The 20,908-nt window shown below is 39.6% G+C and overlaps 1 protein-coding gene and 1 long non-coding RNA gene across 2 annotated transcripts; one reads left to right on the top strand and one right to left on the bottom strand.

The window, feature by feature from the left end:
* Positions 1–3,000: 3,000 nt before the first annotated feature.
* Positions 3,001–10,033, bottom strand: LOC129456342 (uncharacterized). Its single transcript, XR_008648721.1, has 3 exons — positions 9,983–10,033; positions 8,973–9,260; positions 3,001–3,080 (listed from the first exon to the last, which is right to left on the bottom strand). It is a non-coding gene; the product is annotated as an uncharacterized LOC129456342 (long non-coding RNA).
* zgc:172145 (Ferritin light chain, oocyte isoform-like) lies at positions 9,987–18,147 on the top strand. The gene is made up of 3 exons (XM_033967972.2): positions 9,987–10,369; positions 11,152–11,298; positions 17,399–18,147. Exons 1-3 carry the CDS (start codon positions 10,205–10,207, stop codon positions 17,687–17,689), a joined length of 603 nt encoding a protein of 200 aa, XP_033823863.1. The 5' UTR covers positions 9,987–10,204; the 3' UTR covers positions 17,690–18,147.
* Positions 18,148–20,908: the final 2,761 nt, after the last annotated feature.

A 20,908-nucleotide genomic window follows, 5' to 3' on the forward strand; every position in this document is an offset into this window, starting at 1 on the left:
CATTTGAAAAATAAATTGCAAAATGCTATTTAAAAATTTTAAATTGATAAAAAAAAAAAAAAAAAATCTTGGTATTATATATAAAACAATATGAATGGATAGAGCCAGAAGTGAATAGCCCAAGTGAACCAAAACAAACACAGCGACGCCCACAGATGTACTTCAGCCTATTTCAGCAAAAACACAGGCTATTTGGTTTTGAAATACATGCAGACTAAACGCTGTGCATTTGTGGAGTCTGTGCTTCTCTCTCAACTGGATTTAACAAGCCAATTGTTGTGCCACTTCGACCAGTTCATCGAGAACCATGCCAGACTGATAATGTGCAGAACTCCTTTCAGAGTGCTGTACATATCAATCTGGCACGAGTCAGGTTAGTCCTACAGTGCCTTTTTGCATTAGTGCAGCCCTCTACACATTATATACATTATTTTGAAGCATAAGTGTCACTACGTGACAGTTGTAACATAGGCCTGTCCCCACAAAACCATAAATCCCATCACACCGGGTGTCCATGACGTCTGTCTGTTTAAACCTGCTTCAGTTTCAGTTCTGATCTCATGGAATTACACACGGGCCTTTAAATGGCACATCCTTACCTCTGCCAAAACTCTGAGCTCCTCTTCAGCTTTCCCACAATCCTCTGTTGTCACTGCCTCAGCTCAGAGATGCACAGAGCTCTGATAAATATTTAGTTATACTCCTATTTATAGTCCATACAAGCCCATGGTAAGCTTGGACACACTTTGCTTCATAGTCCTTTACTTGTCTTCTTTGGTTCATATAAAGTATGGGAGGCACATCATTTGCAGTGTTAAGTATTGGCTTTTATGGGAGATACCAAGCACTGCCAAAACTTGGAACAGTTCAGCAATCCCACAAAGCTTTGCTGTCAGTGGCTTGATGAAACATTAATCTCAGCAGTAATTAACATTTTCATACTTCTATTTTTACTTCAGATAAATCTGGAGTAGCAATACCGAGAAATAAATGACTTAGTTCTGTATTTTGTCAGTCTATATGGTTGGAGCTGTGCTTAGCACTCACGTCTCACAGCAAGGATAGGCAAGGACCTTTATGTGTTGAGTTTGCATTTAGCAACAGGGTCCCCTGTGGAGCCAGCTCTCCCCTGAAAATGAGACGAGACTCCTAATCTCAGTGGGACTTTCCTGGTTAAATAACATTACACTGGTATTTTAGATCTATTCTAGTTCCCTTCATATTTTTTTATAAATAATATACGACAATATATTATAGCCCGTTTTAATGAAGAACTATAATGTTCTCATTTTAGTAGTAACTAATGCAACAATTTAACTTATTCTTGACCAAGATAACCACTGTATGAATATAATATCACAAATCAGTCCTGATCAGATAAAATCGATATCTTGCTAAAATGATTCGTGAACAAACTTTACAGTATGGGAAGCAAGTTGGTCACACTAAAAAAACAAAAAACTTTCTCCATGTTAGAAAATGGAGTTGCGGTTACATAGCAACAATATTCATCTGAACTCATTAAATAAATGTCCATATATTATGATACATGGTGAAGCTTACACAACACAAGGATTGTAAGTGGGTCTGGGGTTATAGGTTTACAGTCTGTGCATCCTCTTGGCAGTGGTTTAGGAGATACACATATCTGGGTCACTGTCACTATTCTTACAATGCAACAGCTAGTAAAGCAATCAGTAAGAATATGCATTTATGTAGCATTTTGGAAAATGAGGTAGGACCATATCTGGTGACCTTCATTACATGCTGTTTGCAGTTCTATATGTCAAAAGCCTCACTTAGGCCAGGTAGGTGAAGTGTTTTGCCCAAGGACACAACAGCAGACTCTATTGGAATTCTTCGGTAACCACTTTATCATCTAAACCACTGTTGTTCCATGACAATATCTATGTAATAGTTTAACATGAGCTGGGTGACAAACATCCATACAATACTGGGATAACATGCAACATCCTGGTCTTTAAACCTTAAAGTTACACTATGTAACTTCTCTGGTGGAGGGTCTGCCACCTGCTTGTCTCTGATGTTACTACTTTGTGTGAAATATTCCACAGTATGGCGTAGATTTTGTTACAAGCAGTCTGAAGGGGAAGTGACTTAGCTCATTAGTAGTTAATTAATACTTGTTTTGGTGCTGGCATTTTCTAGCTTTATAATATTATGTTACATATCAACAACTTCTTCAAGGAAACCAACTTAACCTAGAAGCCTTCAGTGATCTACTATATCCAGTTTTCAAAGTAATTTGTTCATAGCTTGAGCCAACATGGCTGACAGTCCTCAGAGTGATCGTGTGTGTGTGGAGAGAATGCGTTTCTTTGCCATTGCCTAAAATAGTCCTGTTTCTATCCCCTCTCCTCAAAGCATCATCATTCATCATTGTTTAATTTCTGCCACATCAGACTAAGGCATGCACTTGTACCCCATCAGCCCCCCCGGACTCCTCGCTAGATCTATATTTGTCCCTTTAATGAGGAAGGGGCATACCACAAAGCACTCTGGGTAATGACTGTGTCTGGATCAGAGGCATCAAAAGCTTGGCCGGACAAACTCAGACTCTAGTGGTGCATCCTATGGTTCTTAAAAGTGACATTCCAAACATGTTATAAAAAGTTTGCAAGTGTGCAAAAGTAAATGTACTATGCACAGCAAAATGTACTACATAGGGGTGGAAGATATTAAAAAATGGTTTGTCTTAAAAACATGAAAAACCACAATAATTCATTTTAAACTGTTAGCAAATGCTTTTCTCAACACTCACAGGCCAGACCGGAGTTTTGTCTTTATGGTAATCCTACCAACTAATAACATGCTAACAGTGCACCAACATTACTACTACTTTGAATTAATGATAATCAAGACACTTTACCCACCACTGACGATGGCAGTGTAGTGATTGTACACTGGAGGAAGGGGTGTTGTGGTTTGGGACAGCCGAGCAGCAGAGCAATGTCCTGGGCCATGCTCCGGAGTGTTTAACTGTCCCGTCCTGCCGCCATTACCACTGTGTCCAATGAGGATTCACACAGCTGTCACCTCCGAGCTGATCCCTGCAACAGCTGAGAACCAAAGCACTAGTCAGAGCCAGCTAAAGAGATGTACTCTACCATAGTGTGTGGAGTCACAGCCTACATTACCTATAGTCTTATAAGTGGTGGTAGTATTTTCAATTCAGTTCAATTAATTTATTTTTGTAACGCCCAAAATCACAACAACAGTTGTCTCGAAGGGCGTTCATGTTTTAGTTGATGGGGGAAACCGGAGTACCCGGAGGAAACCCATCCAGACACGGGGAGAAACATGAAAAACTCCACACAGAAAGGCCTGGGCGACTCGGGGATTGAACCAAACCCTCTTGCTGTGAGGCATGAGTGTTGCCACTCAGCCACCGTGCTGCCCACACACAAAAACAAAACAACAGGAAAAATCAGACGGAGGAGAGCGAGGAGGATGAGAGCCAGGCAAGGAGGAGGGCCAGGCGGGGAGGAAAGTAGTAGTAGTATTACCAGTAGAAAAGTTCTTCCTGGTTAATAGAAAAATATATATTGCATTTATTTGCAAAAACAGCTAAGATCCATTAAAAAAGTAATTAGATGCTTGTGGTTTATTATGTATATGCCAATGTGTCAAATGAATTTAACCACAAAATATTGTTCCACCCTACCTTAATAAAACCTGCTCAAAGTTATTAATAAAGCCTGAAGAAGAAAGCAACAAAAAGACAAAATGTTTATGTGAATTTTTCAAAATTGAGATATCTGTTTTTGTAATACTAGAGTGTAAATGCTACCCTAAATTAGCCAGATAAGATGAAAAGAAAATTAAAGTTTATATTTAAGCACCTGGAATTATTTTTTCATTTCAATTCATTTTTTTTTTCTGTGATACTTGAAACTCCACATTTCAGAACATTTCTGATTGCCATAATATTGTCTGATTAGTGTAACTGGTATAGTAAAAAATTTTATTTGGTCATTATCGCCTACCCCTAATAGAAGTGTTGTAAGCTTGTTGTTCCTGAGAGCCTAAGATGTGATTTTGTTGAGTTTAGTGGGACAGCTGCCCGGAGCATGAAGACATGAGTCCAGACATGAGCTCCCCATTTGAACAGTGGCGTGATGAGAGACAAGAATCCTAAATGAGAGAAGGCCTTCCCCGAGACACGCACAACCTGTGGTCCACAGGGATCTTCTGGACAAGGCGGGTTTGGGTCATTCATGTGGGGAAGCTGCCAAGTCAAAGAATCTTTGCTGTGGGTTGTTCGCTCAAACTAGGAAGGAGGGCTATTGTACAACTCATCTGTGTAGTTAGCTAAAAATGTGTAATGAACTTCTGATAATCATTAGCTTTGGCTATAATTCTCTTCCAGCTCTGCCCGACTTTACCTGCAGGGGAAAAACTGACTTCCTGATAGACCAGGGACAATACATGCAGCTAGAGAAGAATGTCTTGCACAATCAGACTATCAGCAGAGGTATCCCACAGGGCAGTGTACTTTCTCCCCTGCTCTTCTCTCCATAGAGTACACAGTAAACTGCCGCACCTCCAGCCACGAGTATCTAAAATTTATCAAATTTGTGGATGATTTATCACGTTCATTGGGCTCATCTTGAATATGCAATGAGTCTGCTTAGAGCGAGGTGGACTGGGTGAAGGCAGCGGAGATGATAACTTCAGGAAAGTCCCAGCCCCACCTGGCCCTGACTGACACCCCCATCACCACTGTGGACTCTTTCCGTTTCTTCATGGTCCATCCTCCTCTCCTCTATCACAGTGTGGTACGCTGGGGCCACTGCCAGGAACAGACAAAGACTGCAGCATTCCACTGAGAAGGTGATCTACTGCCCCTCCATCTCTTCAAAATCTGTTTGTCCCAGGACACTGACCATCGTCACCCTGGACATTAGTGATGAGCGACCTGTAACCCGCGGAATCCACAGTCAACCTGCAGGTTCGGATTGACTGGATGACTCAGTGAGAAGAAGTAAAGCAGGTGTGGGTGTGTCAGGTCAACACAATAAGCCTCAACTAAAGCATGTTCTGTAGCTCTGATTAACAAACAAGGCAACTTTATGCCTTATGCAATCAATGCCAAATGAAAAAAACATGAGGACAAAACGCATGGTGTTCTTTGTGCATTAAGCAAACATACTATCAACACAGCTTTACAACTACACATTAGAACTAAATTTCGGACAATAAGCCACTATTTTTTCCCCATGCTTTGAACCATACAGCCTATTCAATGGTGCGGCTAGGGGCACCCTCTAGCAGTGAGACAAACATGGGGAAAGATTATGCACTGAAGAATACACTAGTTTTGATTTTGAAATATAATTTTCCGCACCATACACACACCCTCATCATGGAAAACACACAAACAAATGAATATGATGCAGCTTTTAAGTTAAAGGCAAAGGATCTTGCCATCAAAGAAGGAAATAGAACCACTGCACGTAAGTTTGGCATTAATGAATTGATGGTGCAATGTTGGAGCCGGCAGCAGGAAGAACTTAGTGTAAAAAGATGACAAAAGCTTTCAGAGGAAATAAAAGCAGATGGCCTCTGTTGGTGCTGTTTTATTTTATAAATATGCAGCTATGTTCATCCTGTGTTGATGGAGTGTTGGTGCCATACTGCTGATTGTCAGGAACAGTTTGAAATAAGCGTGTCTTAATTTAAAAACCTGTGGCTTATATTCAAGTGGGACTTATGTCTAAAATTAATTTTCTTAATTAATTTTCTTTTCAAATTTAGCTGGTATATTCAGATGTGCTCAATAGTCCGAAGTTTACGGTACGCAAAGTTGTTTGTGGCACAACCACAAACAGCCACAAACAAAGCAATACAGTATGGTCTCCATTCAGTGCAATGAAGACTGCAGCGAGCGTTATATTGGAGAAACAACAGTCACTCCATAAAATAATATATCAACACTGTCACAAGAGCTCCTCAGGACTCCAGTCTGTCATAAATCTCCATCTCGAAGCCACTAACCACTCTCTCGCTCATCAATCTTAGCCAAAGAAAAGAAATTATTTCAGAGGAGAGTTAAAATGGCAATTTTTGATAGGAAAGACAATCCATCTTTGAACATGAATGGGGGCCTTAGACATCGTTTATCTCCTATTTATAAGTCCATCCTCAGACCTAAACCTAAACAAGGAAAACAATAGAGACGGCCAGTATGGTAATAGGTGGGAGAGCAGCCACTAGAGGCCCGAATGATTATGCAAAATATGACTGAGGCACAGTTCACACTTAAGGTAACTCAACAGTCCTAACTAACAAACAGAAACTGTGACATCAAGTGTGTTGGTTTCAGTGTAGTTAGCTCCTCCCTTCAGATAAATATAAGGCAGCGTCCACCAGCAGTCTAACCAGAACTGAAGAAGTGACTTGGATGAGCAGCGAAGCGTCTTCACTCAAACATTTTTGTGCAGGTGACAGAATTGAATTTTTTCTTTTACTATGGATCATAGCTGGACGACTGAGGGATTACACAGATATGTTAGTGTAATGTTCTTGTAAATTTAAATGTTAATTAAAAATACATATGACACCTCCCTGCCATTAAAGGGACCACATGTGTAAGACACATTTTAAATGTGCTGTTCACAGCACACTGCAGCGCATTGTTTCCATGTAATTGAGTGAAACATGGTGAGGAGCCGGTGTCCACTAACATAGCCGACCATGCCATATCTGTTGCTCCTAAATCACTACTGCCCTGCTCATCTGCCCCCCACCCGGACAAAGCCACTTTACAGCAGCCAGCAGGTGTGAAAACTCCCACCTCCGCTGTCAAAACCCCACTAGTTTGGGGTTTATTAAGTGCTTTATGAGTGTGTGCAGCCTCATCCATCACACGGGCCTGTCCTGCCACTGTCTTCTAGAGAGGAGTTACAGCTTACATAGCAAGATTTGGAAAACTTAAGGCTATACTGATTGCATGATCCAGCATATACAAAAACTTTAATTGTGATAATTGAAGATGAACACTGAAGTTAGACTTAAGAAAAGATAGAACTTTCATTTGTCCACAGCAAGGAAACTGGGATGAATCTAGCTATTCAAAAGATAACCAAGTTAATAAGAAAATCGAATGTGGTGTGATAGTAAGGGATTGGTGGTGGTTGGAGGGGCCAATGGTTTCACTTGTCAGTCTACCCCATGGCAGCTGTGTAGAAGCTTACCATCACCATGCGTAGACTGTATGAATAATGCACAAAACTGTACAGTGACTTTCACTTAGGGTGAGTACATGACTTCTTCTCAGACATTTTGTTAATTCACTCTAAAGAATCAGAGTTGAAGAGTTTAAAAAAGTGGCTATCTGCCCATGGCTCTATAGCCTCGTTTCCATAGGGCCGGTATGAGTGCAACAGTGCAGACCCTGAGTGTTTCCACTGAATATAGCGTACTACCTTCCAAATGGGTGTGCAACAGTTGGGAGCTGGGATCGGCTCGTGTCGAGCGGTGCGAGTTATGCCCCCGCACAGTCACTGAAGTCAGAACAGGGGAGTTTCTATGCCGCATTTTAACCTCTCTTTATTTAATGCATTGGAGTTTGCTAGTGCTAGTTGCATTATACACTGCAAATGTAATGCACTTTATCTTGACCCAAGGGGTGTGCATCAATAAAGAGGAAGAGCTCATTGTTGTGCCATTGTTGATATGTGTTGATGCTCCTGTTCTGTGCCTTGTGGTGCCTACGTTACACCTTTGGGTGCTTCTTGCTAGACCTTTGTCACGCCCAAAAGCGTGACTAGCAGTCAGGGAGATCCCTACCTAAGGCCCAAAGTTGACTTGACATAATTTACTCTTAGTAAGAATCAGATTGTCACAGATTTATTCTAAAGTCAGTCTGACAGTTGATTTCAAAGAATGTAAAATCAGCTAAGCAGAGGGAAAATAATAGTTTGTAAGGATTAAAAAACTAAATGATACATTAGTCATAGTCTTATATATGGACAACGGTAGTCCTGTACATGTGTTATGTCTTTGTAGATAGTCCCAGTGCAATATCTTATACAGTGCAATATTTAATGTAGTGCAATATTTAACACAGTGCAATATTTATCAGTGCAATAGCTGATATAGTGCAATGCATGTTCAGTGCAGTATGTGACTCTGCAGTATTTACTTGTAAATTTTGTTGAGAGTTGTAGTCTGGGGTGTTTTAAATGTTTTAAATGTTTTATTGTCTGGCACTAGCTATCTTAGTTATAATGTGTTGTAGTGTCCCATGTCTGTCTGTATTGGAGGGTGAGTTGTTTTTAATCTCGCTGTGCGTGTGTATGGTGTTGTACATGTGTATAGTGACAATAAATGCATTCCATTCTATTCTATTCTATTCTGAAGAAGGTGAGCTTGCACCAATATTTTATATTACTCGAGCAGTGGGAGTTAACATTCTATAGATAAGAAATTTAAAGCACAATTGAACAATTTGAGCACATCAGGAAGTCAAACAATGTGATTGCATCAGTGGTTTATAATACCCAGGGTGGGGTGATACATGGCCACTGCTGCATGGAAAAAAGAAAGTTTTACACCATTGTAAGAAAGTAAGCAATATTACATTTATATATTGTCCACAAAAACCACAGTCAGAGCCACACAAAGAGTCATAAACATCTATCCATCCATCCATCCATTTTCTTCCGCTTATCCGGGGCCGGGTCGCGGGGGCAGCAGTCTAAGCAGGGACTCCCAGACTTCCCTCACCCCGGACACGTCCTCCAGCTCCTCCGGTGGGACCCCAAGGCGTTCCCAGGCCAGCCGAGAGACATAGTCCCTCCAGCGTGTCCTGGGTCTTCCCTGGGGCCTCCTCCCGGTGGGACATGCCCATAAACATCTAGTATTTTTTATTTTGACTTGAATATTCACAATTATGGCTGCAAGTTATGCCTGCCTTTCTAGACCCCCAGTGTTGGTGGAGCCCTCACCTCTGAGCAGATTATCCGTGGATGAGCTGTGGATAATCAGGGTCAATGTAGCAAGTCCATTTACATTTTCTGTACATCCGGACCATCACATGCCCGCCTGGTATCCTCCTGGGGGACAGCAATCAGTTCAAGCTCGGTGCGGTCGGGTCAAGATGGGTACCATAGTGTCGGGGGGTCACTTGGGGTCATGTCCAGGGTACAAGTCCCACTGACCCTGTGAAGAGGGGTGGCTCTCTCACCCTCCTGCTGCACCAGCTGACCTGTCACTCAGCCACCAGAGGAGCCAGCCTGAAAGAGGAGAGCACAGGAACAAGAGGGGGTCATCTCCACAGGAGAGAAATTAGTGACGTCAGCATATTAGGACAGCAGCCTCTTCACAGTGCTGGTTTCAACATTCTATAGGCCAATAATACTGAAAAGAGATGGGGGGGCAGCTAAAATTAATATTGTTAAAATGCAGATTTTTGTTAAATTAAATGTGTCTAATTGCTAGATAGATAGAATTGCTAATAGAAATAATCAGAATAAACATTTGTAAATTTAGACATAAACACACACGTTGAAAACAACACAAAATGTGTTATTTTTGAACACCCCTGAGACTGATCTCAATATTTAATTTTATTTATTATTTAAATAATAATAATAATAATAATAATAATAATAATAATAATAATAATAATAATAATAAAATAAAATTGGCGCATTTAACGTTCACAGACAGGATTCATGTACCTGCGAATAAAAGACACAAGCTGATTAGACCTGCATCTTAATATCGATTAAAATTCGATTACTTGCCCAGCCTTAGCCAATCATGTCACATAAATGTGTGCCTATGATTGATGGAGAGATGGCAGGCTGAACTTTAGACTAAACATTTGGCAGGATTTTTTATATTAGGCAAATGCAATAGGTTTATATAAGATAATAATACACGCATTTAGCAGCACTTACAATGCCAAACAAGCGGCACTGCGCAGTTATCCCCCTCCTTTGTCTTACATAACTTTTGTTGTTGACAGTAGCAGTAGTGGTCACAGCTCAGCTCTCGAACAGCCCGGATGAACTTGAGCAGCTGACCGGGAAACAGATAATCCCCACGGGCTAAATTTACTCAGAGTGGACGCTACAGGTCGGAGCAGAGCGACGCACTTATTATGAACCCGCCAAAGCGCTGTATTATTTTTCTGCACTGAATTTACCTATAGAAGTGACAGTTTGTGCTGGACATGGCTGAACCAGCGGAGAAGCGGTTCAAGAGCAGCCTACCGCGGTGCGCATCTCACCGGAGCTCGAGGGGCCGGGGTGTGCTCACTCTGCAGGCCGCGGTGGAGGAGGCTCTGTGCGGGGTCAGCAGTCTGCTCTTCCACGGCGCCTACAAGCTGCAAGCTGTGGTAAGACACACCTCCAACATGCATAAATGTGTGTGCGTGAAACAATGTGCAAACTGATGGTGTTACCTCTAATTAAATATGCGTAATAGCCAGATTAGCGCGCCTATTGCATGCGTAATGGATGCGTAATGGATGCGTAATAGATGTGTATTTTGCCATTTCAAGAGCAATGCATGATACTGCAGTACAAAAGGAATCAAGAAAACGTGAACGTTTCAGCCTCATGCTTAAACGGGTTATAATTATGCACTATGCAAGTTTTCTGGTGGAGAGTCTGCCGCTTTCTTGTCTCCATGAAGATGTTGCTTTGCCTTGAATCTTCCACATTATGACTTTAAACTTGTCTTTGTCCAAGGAAAAGTAGAAGATGGCACCAATTTAAAAAACCCAAACAGTTTAGCTAACAACACCTGTAACTGAATAAATTCGAGATGTTTAAAGCCACACTGTGGAACATCCTAGAATCCATACAAGACAATATTTCCATGGAGACCAGCAGGTGGCTATCCTGACACCATAAAAGTTACACAGTACACCTTTAAGTATGACTTCTAGATGCTGCTGCTTCCTTTTCTGATCAGCCTAACTTTATACAATTTACGACACCCTCCCTCCATTACAGTGCCAACAGATGTATGAGACAGTAAGAGCAGTCAGTCCTGTTATTTCTCCTTGTAAGTGTGGTGTTCTACTGTGCATTTAAGAAGTCAATTTCAGGTAAATAAACTCTATCCAAATTAGAGCATTTATCATTAATTACATTGTGTATACTGTTGTTTCAGGCCAGTGCATTTGAGCGAGACGACCTTGCTCTCCCTCACTTGGCTCTTTTCTTCCATCACATGGTGCAACGGCAACAGGAGGAGGCCCAGGAACTGCTGCGGTACCTGTCCCAGAGAGGGGGCACCTACTGTGGCCCGGACATACAGGTAAGCACCCACAACTAAATGATGATGACATTGGAGCTAAATAGAGACATAAGTGTTTTATTGTTTTTTTTTATTGATATAGACTTTTATATAGAATACTTGATCTAGTCTGATCTCGGAAGCTAAGCAGGATTGGGCCTGGTTAGTAGTTGGTAGACTCCTGGGAATATCATGGGTACTGCGGTTGAGTGGCAGAAGCTCTCAAACTTTTCTAGAAAATATTTATCCTTCTGAGTACCACCAGATCTAAACCAGGCCTATAACAGGACTATACCAGATTTAAATTAGGACTAAATCCAAAATAAGAGTACACCATTCATACAGAAGTTGCAAACAAGCACTAACCCAAAGGAAGAGATTATTAATAAAATGAATTCACTCTAAATTAACACCAGAAATTAACAGAGGTCTGCATATCACCAGAACAATCTCACAATCACCACATGTGTCCCAGTTTGAGAACGACTCCTCTTGTGCATTCTGTTGTTGTGTTGTAGGTTTTATACATTTTAGAAAATGTTTGGAGAGGTCTAAATTACATGGTTATCAGCTTTTGTACATAAAACAAGGCATTTTGTTGTTTACAGGACTTTATATTACCAAGCTATTGTCTAGGTTTAAAGTCATTGTTGTGCTGCCCTATACACTATTGGGACATTATAGCGAGAATGTGGTGAATGTGTCAGTCTGTGTTAACTACTTTCATTTTCATTTAAAATTTCCAAATAATACTGATGATAACTGCAAATGCTAATTTTAGCTTGTATATTATATCAAGTTCACCCAGAGGTTATGGTCAAGAGCATGCAGCATTAGCTCCTAGCTCCTTTTGGGGTGAAAAGTGTTAAATTCCACCTTGGAGAGTTCCTGGATAGTGTTTTAGATGAACCAGGATGAAGAGCTGATTTGTGGATCCATTTTGGAAAGTAGATTTATGATGAGAACATTATCTGTTCAACTGTGAAGCTCTGGTCTGTAACTGTCTTCTCTTTTTACTTACTTTATCCCCCAATACTGTAGGATCCATCTGACCTCCTGCTATTATTCATTGTGTCAAAGCAGGTGTCATATCTTCTACTTTTTTCCATCCATAACGGCAACGGTTGCATTTGGGGTTCCGTTTGGGATGGCTGAAATAGGTGAAGGGAGGGGGAGGATGCCACAGGAGTCTTGCCCCCCCATCCTTCCACCCGACCTCATCCCAAAACCTGGCCCAGAGCCGGTGAGGGTGTACATTTCCTCCCTGAGTTCCGGAAAATTCTCGGGATTAATGTGGTGGCAGGGGGGCACGGGCACTGATGGGGTTACCAGATGTGAAGGACGTGAGCGGGTGGAGGTGTGAGGAGCGCTGAGCGGAGGTGGCGTTGGCGAGACAGCATTTTATGAGACGCAAAGAATCGGTTGAGGACTGTGGCCCCACCAGTCAGCAGCACTTTGGGGCACCTTGTTATCCATAGTGTGGGTTACCCTCTGTAATATAGTTTTTAATTTATGTCGATGCTTCATAAAAAACACTGTAGTTATTTTATTTTATATTTCACTCACATTTTTTGTTGTGTCCTGATAATATGTCCATATGTCCAAATGAAATGTGTTAAAAACATGTCTTTAAATGTATAAGTTGAAGTTTTATCAGGCAAATGTTAAATTACTATAAAGTTTATTGCAGAAATATTACTTTCTACCCTTATTTGGAAGCTTATAATATATATCGCCATTTTTAATCCACTCTTTTTGCAACATTTTTGTTAAAATGAAATAGTTGGTAATCAGTGTCTTAAAAAAAAAGATCTAGCTTTCAATTGATCTGACCATCTCTACTCCACACTTCTTTAGCCAGACCTACCTAGGGACAGACTGATGGATGGCTGCCAATCTGCACAATTGGTCAATGACACAAGTGCACTTGGTCTGAGCTGGAATCGAATAACCAACCTTCGAGTTAGTGGGCGAAGGTTCGAACCATTGAGTCACTTATTACTATATTAAAGTCACTGTACCTGCTTTTTAATGTCTTAAAAACTTGAACTTTAAACTGTTGGTAATGGTCCAAACTTATTCCTCACTTTCCTCAAACACATTTTAGCGTCCTAATTATTCACCACAATGACTTTGTAAGCGCTTTTCCCAACTTTCAGAGGCCAGTCAGCAGATCTGTACTAGATTAAGAGAAGATAAAGGTGCTATTCATCAAAGACAAATCAGGCAATATTTTAGCTCAGTATGAGTAAAAAAAGTTTACAATCTAATGTCAAATGTAAATTGGGAGTGTTATGTATGGGTGTGCTCCTTATGCCTCACTTCAAACTGGATGTTGCTCTGCTCACATCAGGAGGCATTAAGTGGAGTTTTCTTCCTGCAACATGACCTAGAGCAAAAGTGACATGTAAACGAGGGGGGCTGAGACTGAGAGTAATGTGCATGAGGGAAGGTTGCTGTGTATAGTGTAAGATAATGTATAAATATGTGATTAGAATTCTTAAGATTATCAAAAATAATGCTTGTGAATTCTGTGTTTCAAGATACGGAACACTAAATAAACTCTATGTAGTTTCCATGTAGTCTTATACATATGAATGCTTGTGGTATTTCATGGGACAGGACATACTCATGGCACCAACATGCACCAGGAGATCTGACCTCAGACTGAGTCTACATTTAAATGCAAGTGAGATGCATTGGATTGAGTCCAGTGGGTTTTCTGGGAAAGTCATAGTATAACATATCAACATATATGGGCCAATGGAAGAACACCTTATCCATCTGCAAAACAGCATCCACGTAAACAGGTTCTTATTTTGATATATGTTTACATGCACAGAGGACTCAGATTGCGCTAAACAACCAAATTCCAATTGTCTTTTCCCCAAAGCATGTCGAACCACTAATGCAAATTAAAGAACTGAGTACGTGCAAACAGGGGTTATGAGGTGTTCATGTGCGTCTAACAATTTAGCATTAGCACTAAAACTTTGCAGCTCTAATTGCTAATATAAATGGCTATCGTATATATAACCACACTTTTGGCAGACAAAGATAAGATAATATATGTTTTTGTTGAGGTATTTGCTCTCCACAACACAAATAAACACATGAAGCTCTGATAGTGTAGTAATATAGTGTAGTAACATAGTGGACCTGAACAAAACAAGACATGCTAGTCTGTGGTGGTGGGGCCGTAGTTTGTCATCTCTACTGATCTAAAGTGTGTGAATAAACATCCAAACACGTCTAATATTTTTCAGGCTGTTTCTTACCCCGTGCAGTTGAATGCTTCTCCTATTCTGTGCCTGATGTAATTGAACTGTGCCGTTACAAGCAGCAGATATCCAAGTACGTAACAGCTTCTCCAGATGAGTGATCGGGATCTTTGAGATTTAAACTACAACAGCTCAAAATCCTGGGTTTACATTTTGATAAATCAGTTTAAATTGGACTAGGGCATGTAAATGTATTGACTGTTGAACATGATAAGATTGCAGATTTGTTAATCTGGTTTATATTTAATTACTGGACTGGATGTGAAATAAAAACATCTTGAAAGCATTTTTTAGCTTCAGCGAGTAGTGCCCTTATACAGCCCTAAATATATGATTCTTGTTAGTTTGTGGATCATAAGTTTGGGTATCCAATTCCAGCTTGTGAACCTGTATATAAAAAAGTTCACTATTATTTATTTATGCTGAAAGAGTAGATGTTGAACTTTGAACCAATTTGTGTTTCATGTGGATATATATTTTTTACCACTTTTACCATAGAACTCTTCCCTACCCTCAGCTCAATTTTAAAACATAGGTCGCCCCGTGAACTTGTTGAACTACCCATCCTTACTCCCAATCAGATATTCTGATGATTTTAACATATTTAAGTTTTGTGTAGATATGCTTATAGCTGGCTGAGGCTCCACTTAGGTGTATGAGCACAGTGTGTCACATAGATGAGGTTACTACTACTACTACTTTATACCATGGTCAATGAACATTCCAGTGGCTAACAGCTGTGCGTTAATACTGCATAACACACAAGTAGTCCGATAACGGTTAAAACATTTTCTGTATCTCAGTTCTGCAGCCATCACCATGACTTCAGCTCAGCAGTGGGTAAGTGTAGGGACTAGCTTCATTTAAAATACAGAAATAGATGATATTTGAGACATTTGCAGACAGTGAACAGGCTTTTCACATTCACAGGTGAGACATTTCAGTTTGTAGCCGTGGTATAAGCACATTAAACAGCTTGGAGCCATTTGTTCTGCAGTTTTAATGCACTTTATGGAGGAATGACTCTGCATCATGTTAAAATTGCATAACACACGGCTCCTCGTTGTTGCTTGTGTGTATCACATCATGGAAAGGCGTGCTGTGCTGTTCGTGAGATATATGGCAGTGGTAATGGACCCTGTCACTCATAGGGACACAGTAGCTAGATGCTTGGGTGTCCCGTATAGTTTTGTCGCTATTGGACTTGGCTATGATGAAATATCTTATTGCGTTTTTTCAGACCATTATTAAGATAACAAGAAGATTTGTGAATTTTTAAAGATTAAGTTGACACATTGTGCACATTTTAAACACAGCATTAAGAATATTTTCCATAGGTAGGTATCATAAAAAGGATCATTAAGATAAAATACCATAAATTTAAGTATTGTTGAAGCACCAATATGGGATTTTTTTAAAAAAAAAGCTACTTATCTACGATAGTTACTACAGATTATTTATGTTCTCACTTATAACAAAAAGCAATCTAAGAGCTGTTTAAACACATATTCTTAAATTATTAAATTATAACAAGGAAATATACATTTGTATGAGTATATTTCCAGATAATTTACTTTGGCCATAATAATCTTAACGCAAAATTTCAATATTGTCCCATGCCTTGGCAGAGGGACCTTAAATGTCATTTCTGGTTGAAAATGAGTGAGTATACACACATAATACATAGTTCCTGGACTGTTGCTTGCACAGTTTTGCCAGATCAGAATCAGATCAGAATCAGATCAGAGAAATTCAGATTATGACCTCTCTGTTGAGTAAACAATAATAGTTTTGTTTCTGGGCCTGCATGTTAACAAAATGACTTTAAAGTGTAAACCATCCCTGACCATACAGTGGCAGACAGTAGCTGTGTGTGATGTGTGTGAACACTACAGCTCTTTGAACAGTAGACTGTCCCACTCGGAGCTGTTTACCTAAGGCCTCTCTCAGGACTAATGACCTGTAATGAGCTCTTTATAGCAGGCAGCTGGTGTGAAAGCTGCCACCTCAGCTGTCAGGAAGCCTCCTTTTTGGGTTTGTTAAGGTCTTTATGAGCCACACACTCATTTGTCAAACTACACTACGGTCTCTAATGTCCTGGACTCCTCTTTCAGGGCTGTTAAGGACTCAAACATGGGGATAATTTATTGTAATTTCTACTGAAAATATGACACAAGGATTTCTGGACTATGGTATCATAAAGCCTCTTTAGGCATTTTGCAACTTGTTTATTAAGTTATCCTGTATAACACCTGCAGAAAACAATAGTATTGGAAAATTGGGGTGAAATAATTCAGACTGGCGTGATTTTCTCCCCCAGTGTAAAATTTTGTGCAGTTCTTGCCTTTGATGCAACCTTTTATGTCATGAAAGAACAGTCTGAAATGGGATGAAGAGTGGGGAGAGGCATTCAGTAAATTGCTCATGTTAATGAATATGATATGCCAAATTATACCCATGGGCTAATTTCCATCCTTTTTCCCACTTTCCGTCTCACAAACTCACTCTCATTCAAACACCAGCATGGACGCTGGAGGCAGGGCAGGGGAAGTATGCAAAGTCAGTATGCACTGTCACCCCACTACGGCACTTAGTATTCTCAGTGGTCTCTCATCCAGTATTTAATGAATTGTATTCATGGTAAGCCTGTTGAGATGTAGCATCTCATTTTCAGTGGGGACCAGTATGTGTGCCACTGACCGAACCCACAGGTCAAAGAGCTGCAACTCTACCCACTATCATTTCTGTTTTCTTGTATCAAATGTTTCAACGAAGCATCCTGTAATATTACCATGCCCATTGCCAAGCACATATATAATACGAGTAAATCTTTCTTGCAGAGACCAGACTGTGAGGCTGTGTGCTCCGTGCTGCCTGCCTTAGACCTCCTGGGGCTGCATCTTAGGGAGGAGGTGGGGGTTCTGGTAGAGCTGAGTAGAATGTCCCGGGACCATGGGGACCCTCAGACCCACTCCATGGTACAATCCCTCCTTCTGAACCCCCGAGTGGAGCGTCTCAAACAGTTAGGAGACCTGCTGAGCAACGCACGCAGACTGGGGTGCACTATGGACACAAGGGGGCGCTTTGGGGAGTATCTTCTCGATGAATTGCAAGACGAGCTGAAAGGATGAAATAAATATTGGTGTCTAAGGCTACAGGATTTTGGATAAGCGATTCGATTTTCTTTGTGATATATTGTTTAAAAGTATTTTGTTCAGCTTTCACATTATCATCAACTGTTAATATTTGAGAGAAAACTAATACAAGAAACCCAAGAACTATAACTAGAATGGGCAGTTTGTGAAGATTTAGTTTTCAGTAAAAAAATGACTCCAGATTTACCACAGTGTATCATTAGCACAGATCTGTAATAGATGAATGAATAACATGTAATCGTTATTTATGAATGAATGATGAACATGCTGTCAATAAGATGTAATGCTTAATCCATACTGGTTATGCGTTATGTCACAGTAGCACTCAGCCTATATGTAGATCTAAGAATTTGTGCAATAATAATTTAAGTGTTGTCAAAATCATTCCACTTTCAAGATCAGCATTGTTTTAATGTAACTGTTTTTATTTTATTTGTATTTATTTTATTATTAAGAAACCTTTTTTCTGTCATATAAGCTTGCATTTTTGTATTTATGTGCAATCTACTGTCAGAGATTGTTGCATTTATGCTACATTGTGAAAATAAATTAGTAAAAAAATGTAGTTTATTTCTTGTTATTATCTATGTCAGATGCTATCTACATGCACATCTGACTCTTATATGATGCCAGTTTTCCACTATTCCTCTATTAGTACATTTTCAAACTCAAGGAAAAGGCTTAATCTGTGGTGCTGATTTCACATACACAATATAATGTGCTTTTTATTTTTAATTTCTTTAATATTACCTTGTGGTCTGACACTAAATGATGACTTTTATAAAAAATATTCAAGAAAAGCCCAAATGTGTTCTGTTAATGTGACTTTTCAAATGACTATCTTGTATTGTTACTAGTTTTAGTGTGTATCTCTGTACTGATACTTTTGACAACCCTATTTTGGGATTATAGCCTATATACTGATTTACTGATCACGGTCCAGTCAACACCCCACCTCTATTTGTGTTACGCTCCCTATGTGCAGTATATGCTTTACGAAATACAAAACAGGCTTAGTTGATGTCATTATTATAACAGCTGTCAATCACTTTTCCTAGTGCTAATCTCTTGAATATTTCCTCAGACATCTTAAACTCTTGCAGCTTCTAACCATGTGAGCTACTCAAGTGATTTTAGTCCTGCCCCTGCTGCACCCTCTAGTGATGCCATTTTGTAACTACGCTGGAAGAAAATCTGTCAATGTTGTGAAAAACGAACATTATAGGGGATTTTTATTTATATATAAAAGTTCAGGGTGCACAGACATCTGATACATACAAAACAACAAGTCCGAAAACCTTACCCCCGCTCCACCAAGTGACCACTGCTCCACAACTAAAAATAACCCAATGACATTTAACTTGATTACTGGGTTCACACACTTTGAATCTAGGCTACTATTTACACTTGGACTTTGGACAAGGCAAACGCAAGAATATTAAGTTTTTTTAAAAATAGAAAAAATGTGATTTGTTATTAATATTTATTTACTTATTTACTTATCACTTCAAAATGATTTATATTGTGATTGTAGCTAGGCCTATAGTCATTTCATCCTATCTTTGAGTTTACAGAGCCTATTGATATAACTTACTCTATTTTAAGATGCACATATGGTTTCATTTGTGTGTGTGTGTGTGTGTGTGTGTGTGTGTATATATATATATATATATATATATATATATATATATATATATATATATATATATATATATATATATATATATATATATATATATATATATATATACATACATACACACACACACACACACACACACATAATTTGAACTACTCTTGGCATTGAAAATCTGCCTTTTTGCTATATCACTTGAAACAATGCATATGGTTTGTCCAGTGCATGAAATAACTAAATAAACATATTCATTAAAACATACAACCTACAACATGAAAATAACACAAATATCTGAAAGCAGTGAAAGTAAGTAAGTATTTTATTCGGTCATTACATTCAAAATCAAACATTATTCAACTTGTATAAGGTTGTACATAACATCTCTATCATGACCACCTGGACCGTGATCAGAAAGCGATTAATAAATACCAGTGCCATGCAAAGAGAAAAAATTATGTTAGTTATTAATTGTTAGATCTCGTGTTGTGTGTTTAAGTTGTGTGTTTATTCTGCTTAAGTTGTTTGTAATGTTAAAGATTAATTTTCCATTTGATCCAACTCTTTCTGTCTTAACCTGAGCCATCTGAGCCTGTCATGTCACAAAACAACCAGTAGTTATGAGGTCAGGGGTCAGAGGTCAGAGGGCTGACATAGAAACATGCCTCTGTCTGAATAAATGTGCTGAGCAATGGCCACTCACACATTATGGCATCTGATACAGGGTGTACTAAGGCTCCAGTTACTTCTGTTATACAGACTGGACACTGGTTTGGGGGAAGAGCCTGTATATGAGTACTGAATATACGGTATTTTAATAGATGTGTTTCTACTCTTAATTTAGGTGGATAATTGTGATTTGCTGACACAAATATATAAGCAAAATGAACAGGTTTCTTGGCTCAGTTTATTCTCACAGGTATTTAGGACAGTTGCTCCTACTTTAAAATGTATAGTATATATAGTAAGTACAGTATATATTGTATGTTTACCTCTGCTGTCCTTTTCTATTTAAAGTGGAAACATATTGGGTAAATCTGTATGACAATTATTTTTGCTGTTGCTGTTGTTGTTATGTAAAAAGTGACCCTCTAACATTTGATATGTGCTGACTAAAACCAATGGTTTGTATTTCTCTTACGTCTCTATGAATTGTTGGGAGGCCCTGTAGGTCTAACCATTTTACACGATATCTGCAGTAAAACAATAATATGATGTGCGTATTATTAAGCAGATGTGTGTGCTTTTACAAACGTAGCCTACTGTATTTACACAAAGCCCACTCTTCCTTCTGGGATAGAGAGACAGGCCAAACACTGGACCAAAAGGCCCGGGGCCCACACACGTACGGGACTCATCATTTAATTCACGTAGGTCTACATCCACTGTCCACGATACACAGTGTTCCCATGTGTGCGCGCACTGCACAGTGCACACACAGAGCACTATATTACTGTGTTACTGCTCTGTTAGGAGTAATTGTACACTAATTACCGTGAAGTTGTAAACCCCTCCTGTCGCTCGCTGATTGGCTGCAGAGCGGTGGTCGCTGAGGACTGCGC

The sequence above is a fragment of the Periophthalmus magnuspinnatus genome, chromosome 6 (genome assembly GCF_009829125.3).
Source record: "Periophthalmus magnuspinnatus isolate fPerMag1 chromosome 6, fPerMag1.2.pri, whole genome shotgun sequence".
NCBI classification, from domain to species: domain Eukaryota; kingdom Metazoa; phylum Chordata; class Actinopteri; order Gobiiformes; family Gobiidae; genus Periophthalmus; species Periophthalmus magnuspinnatus.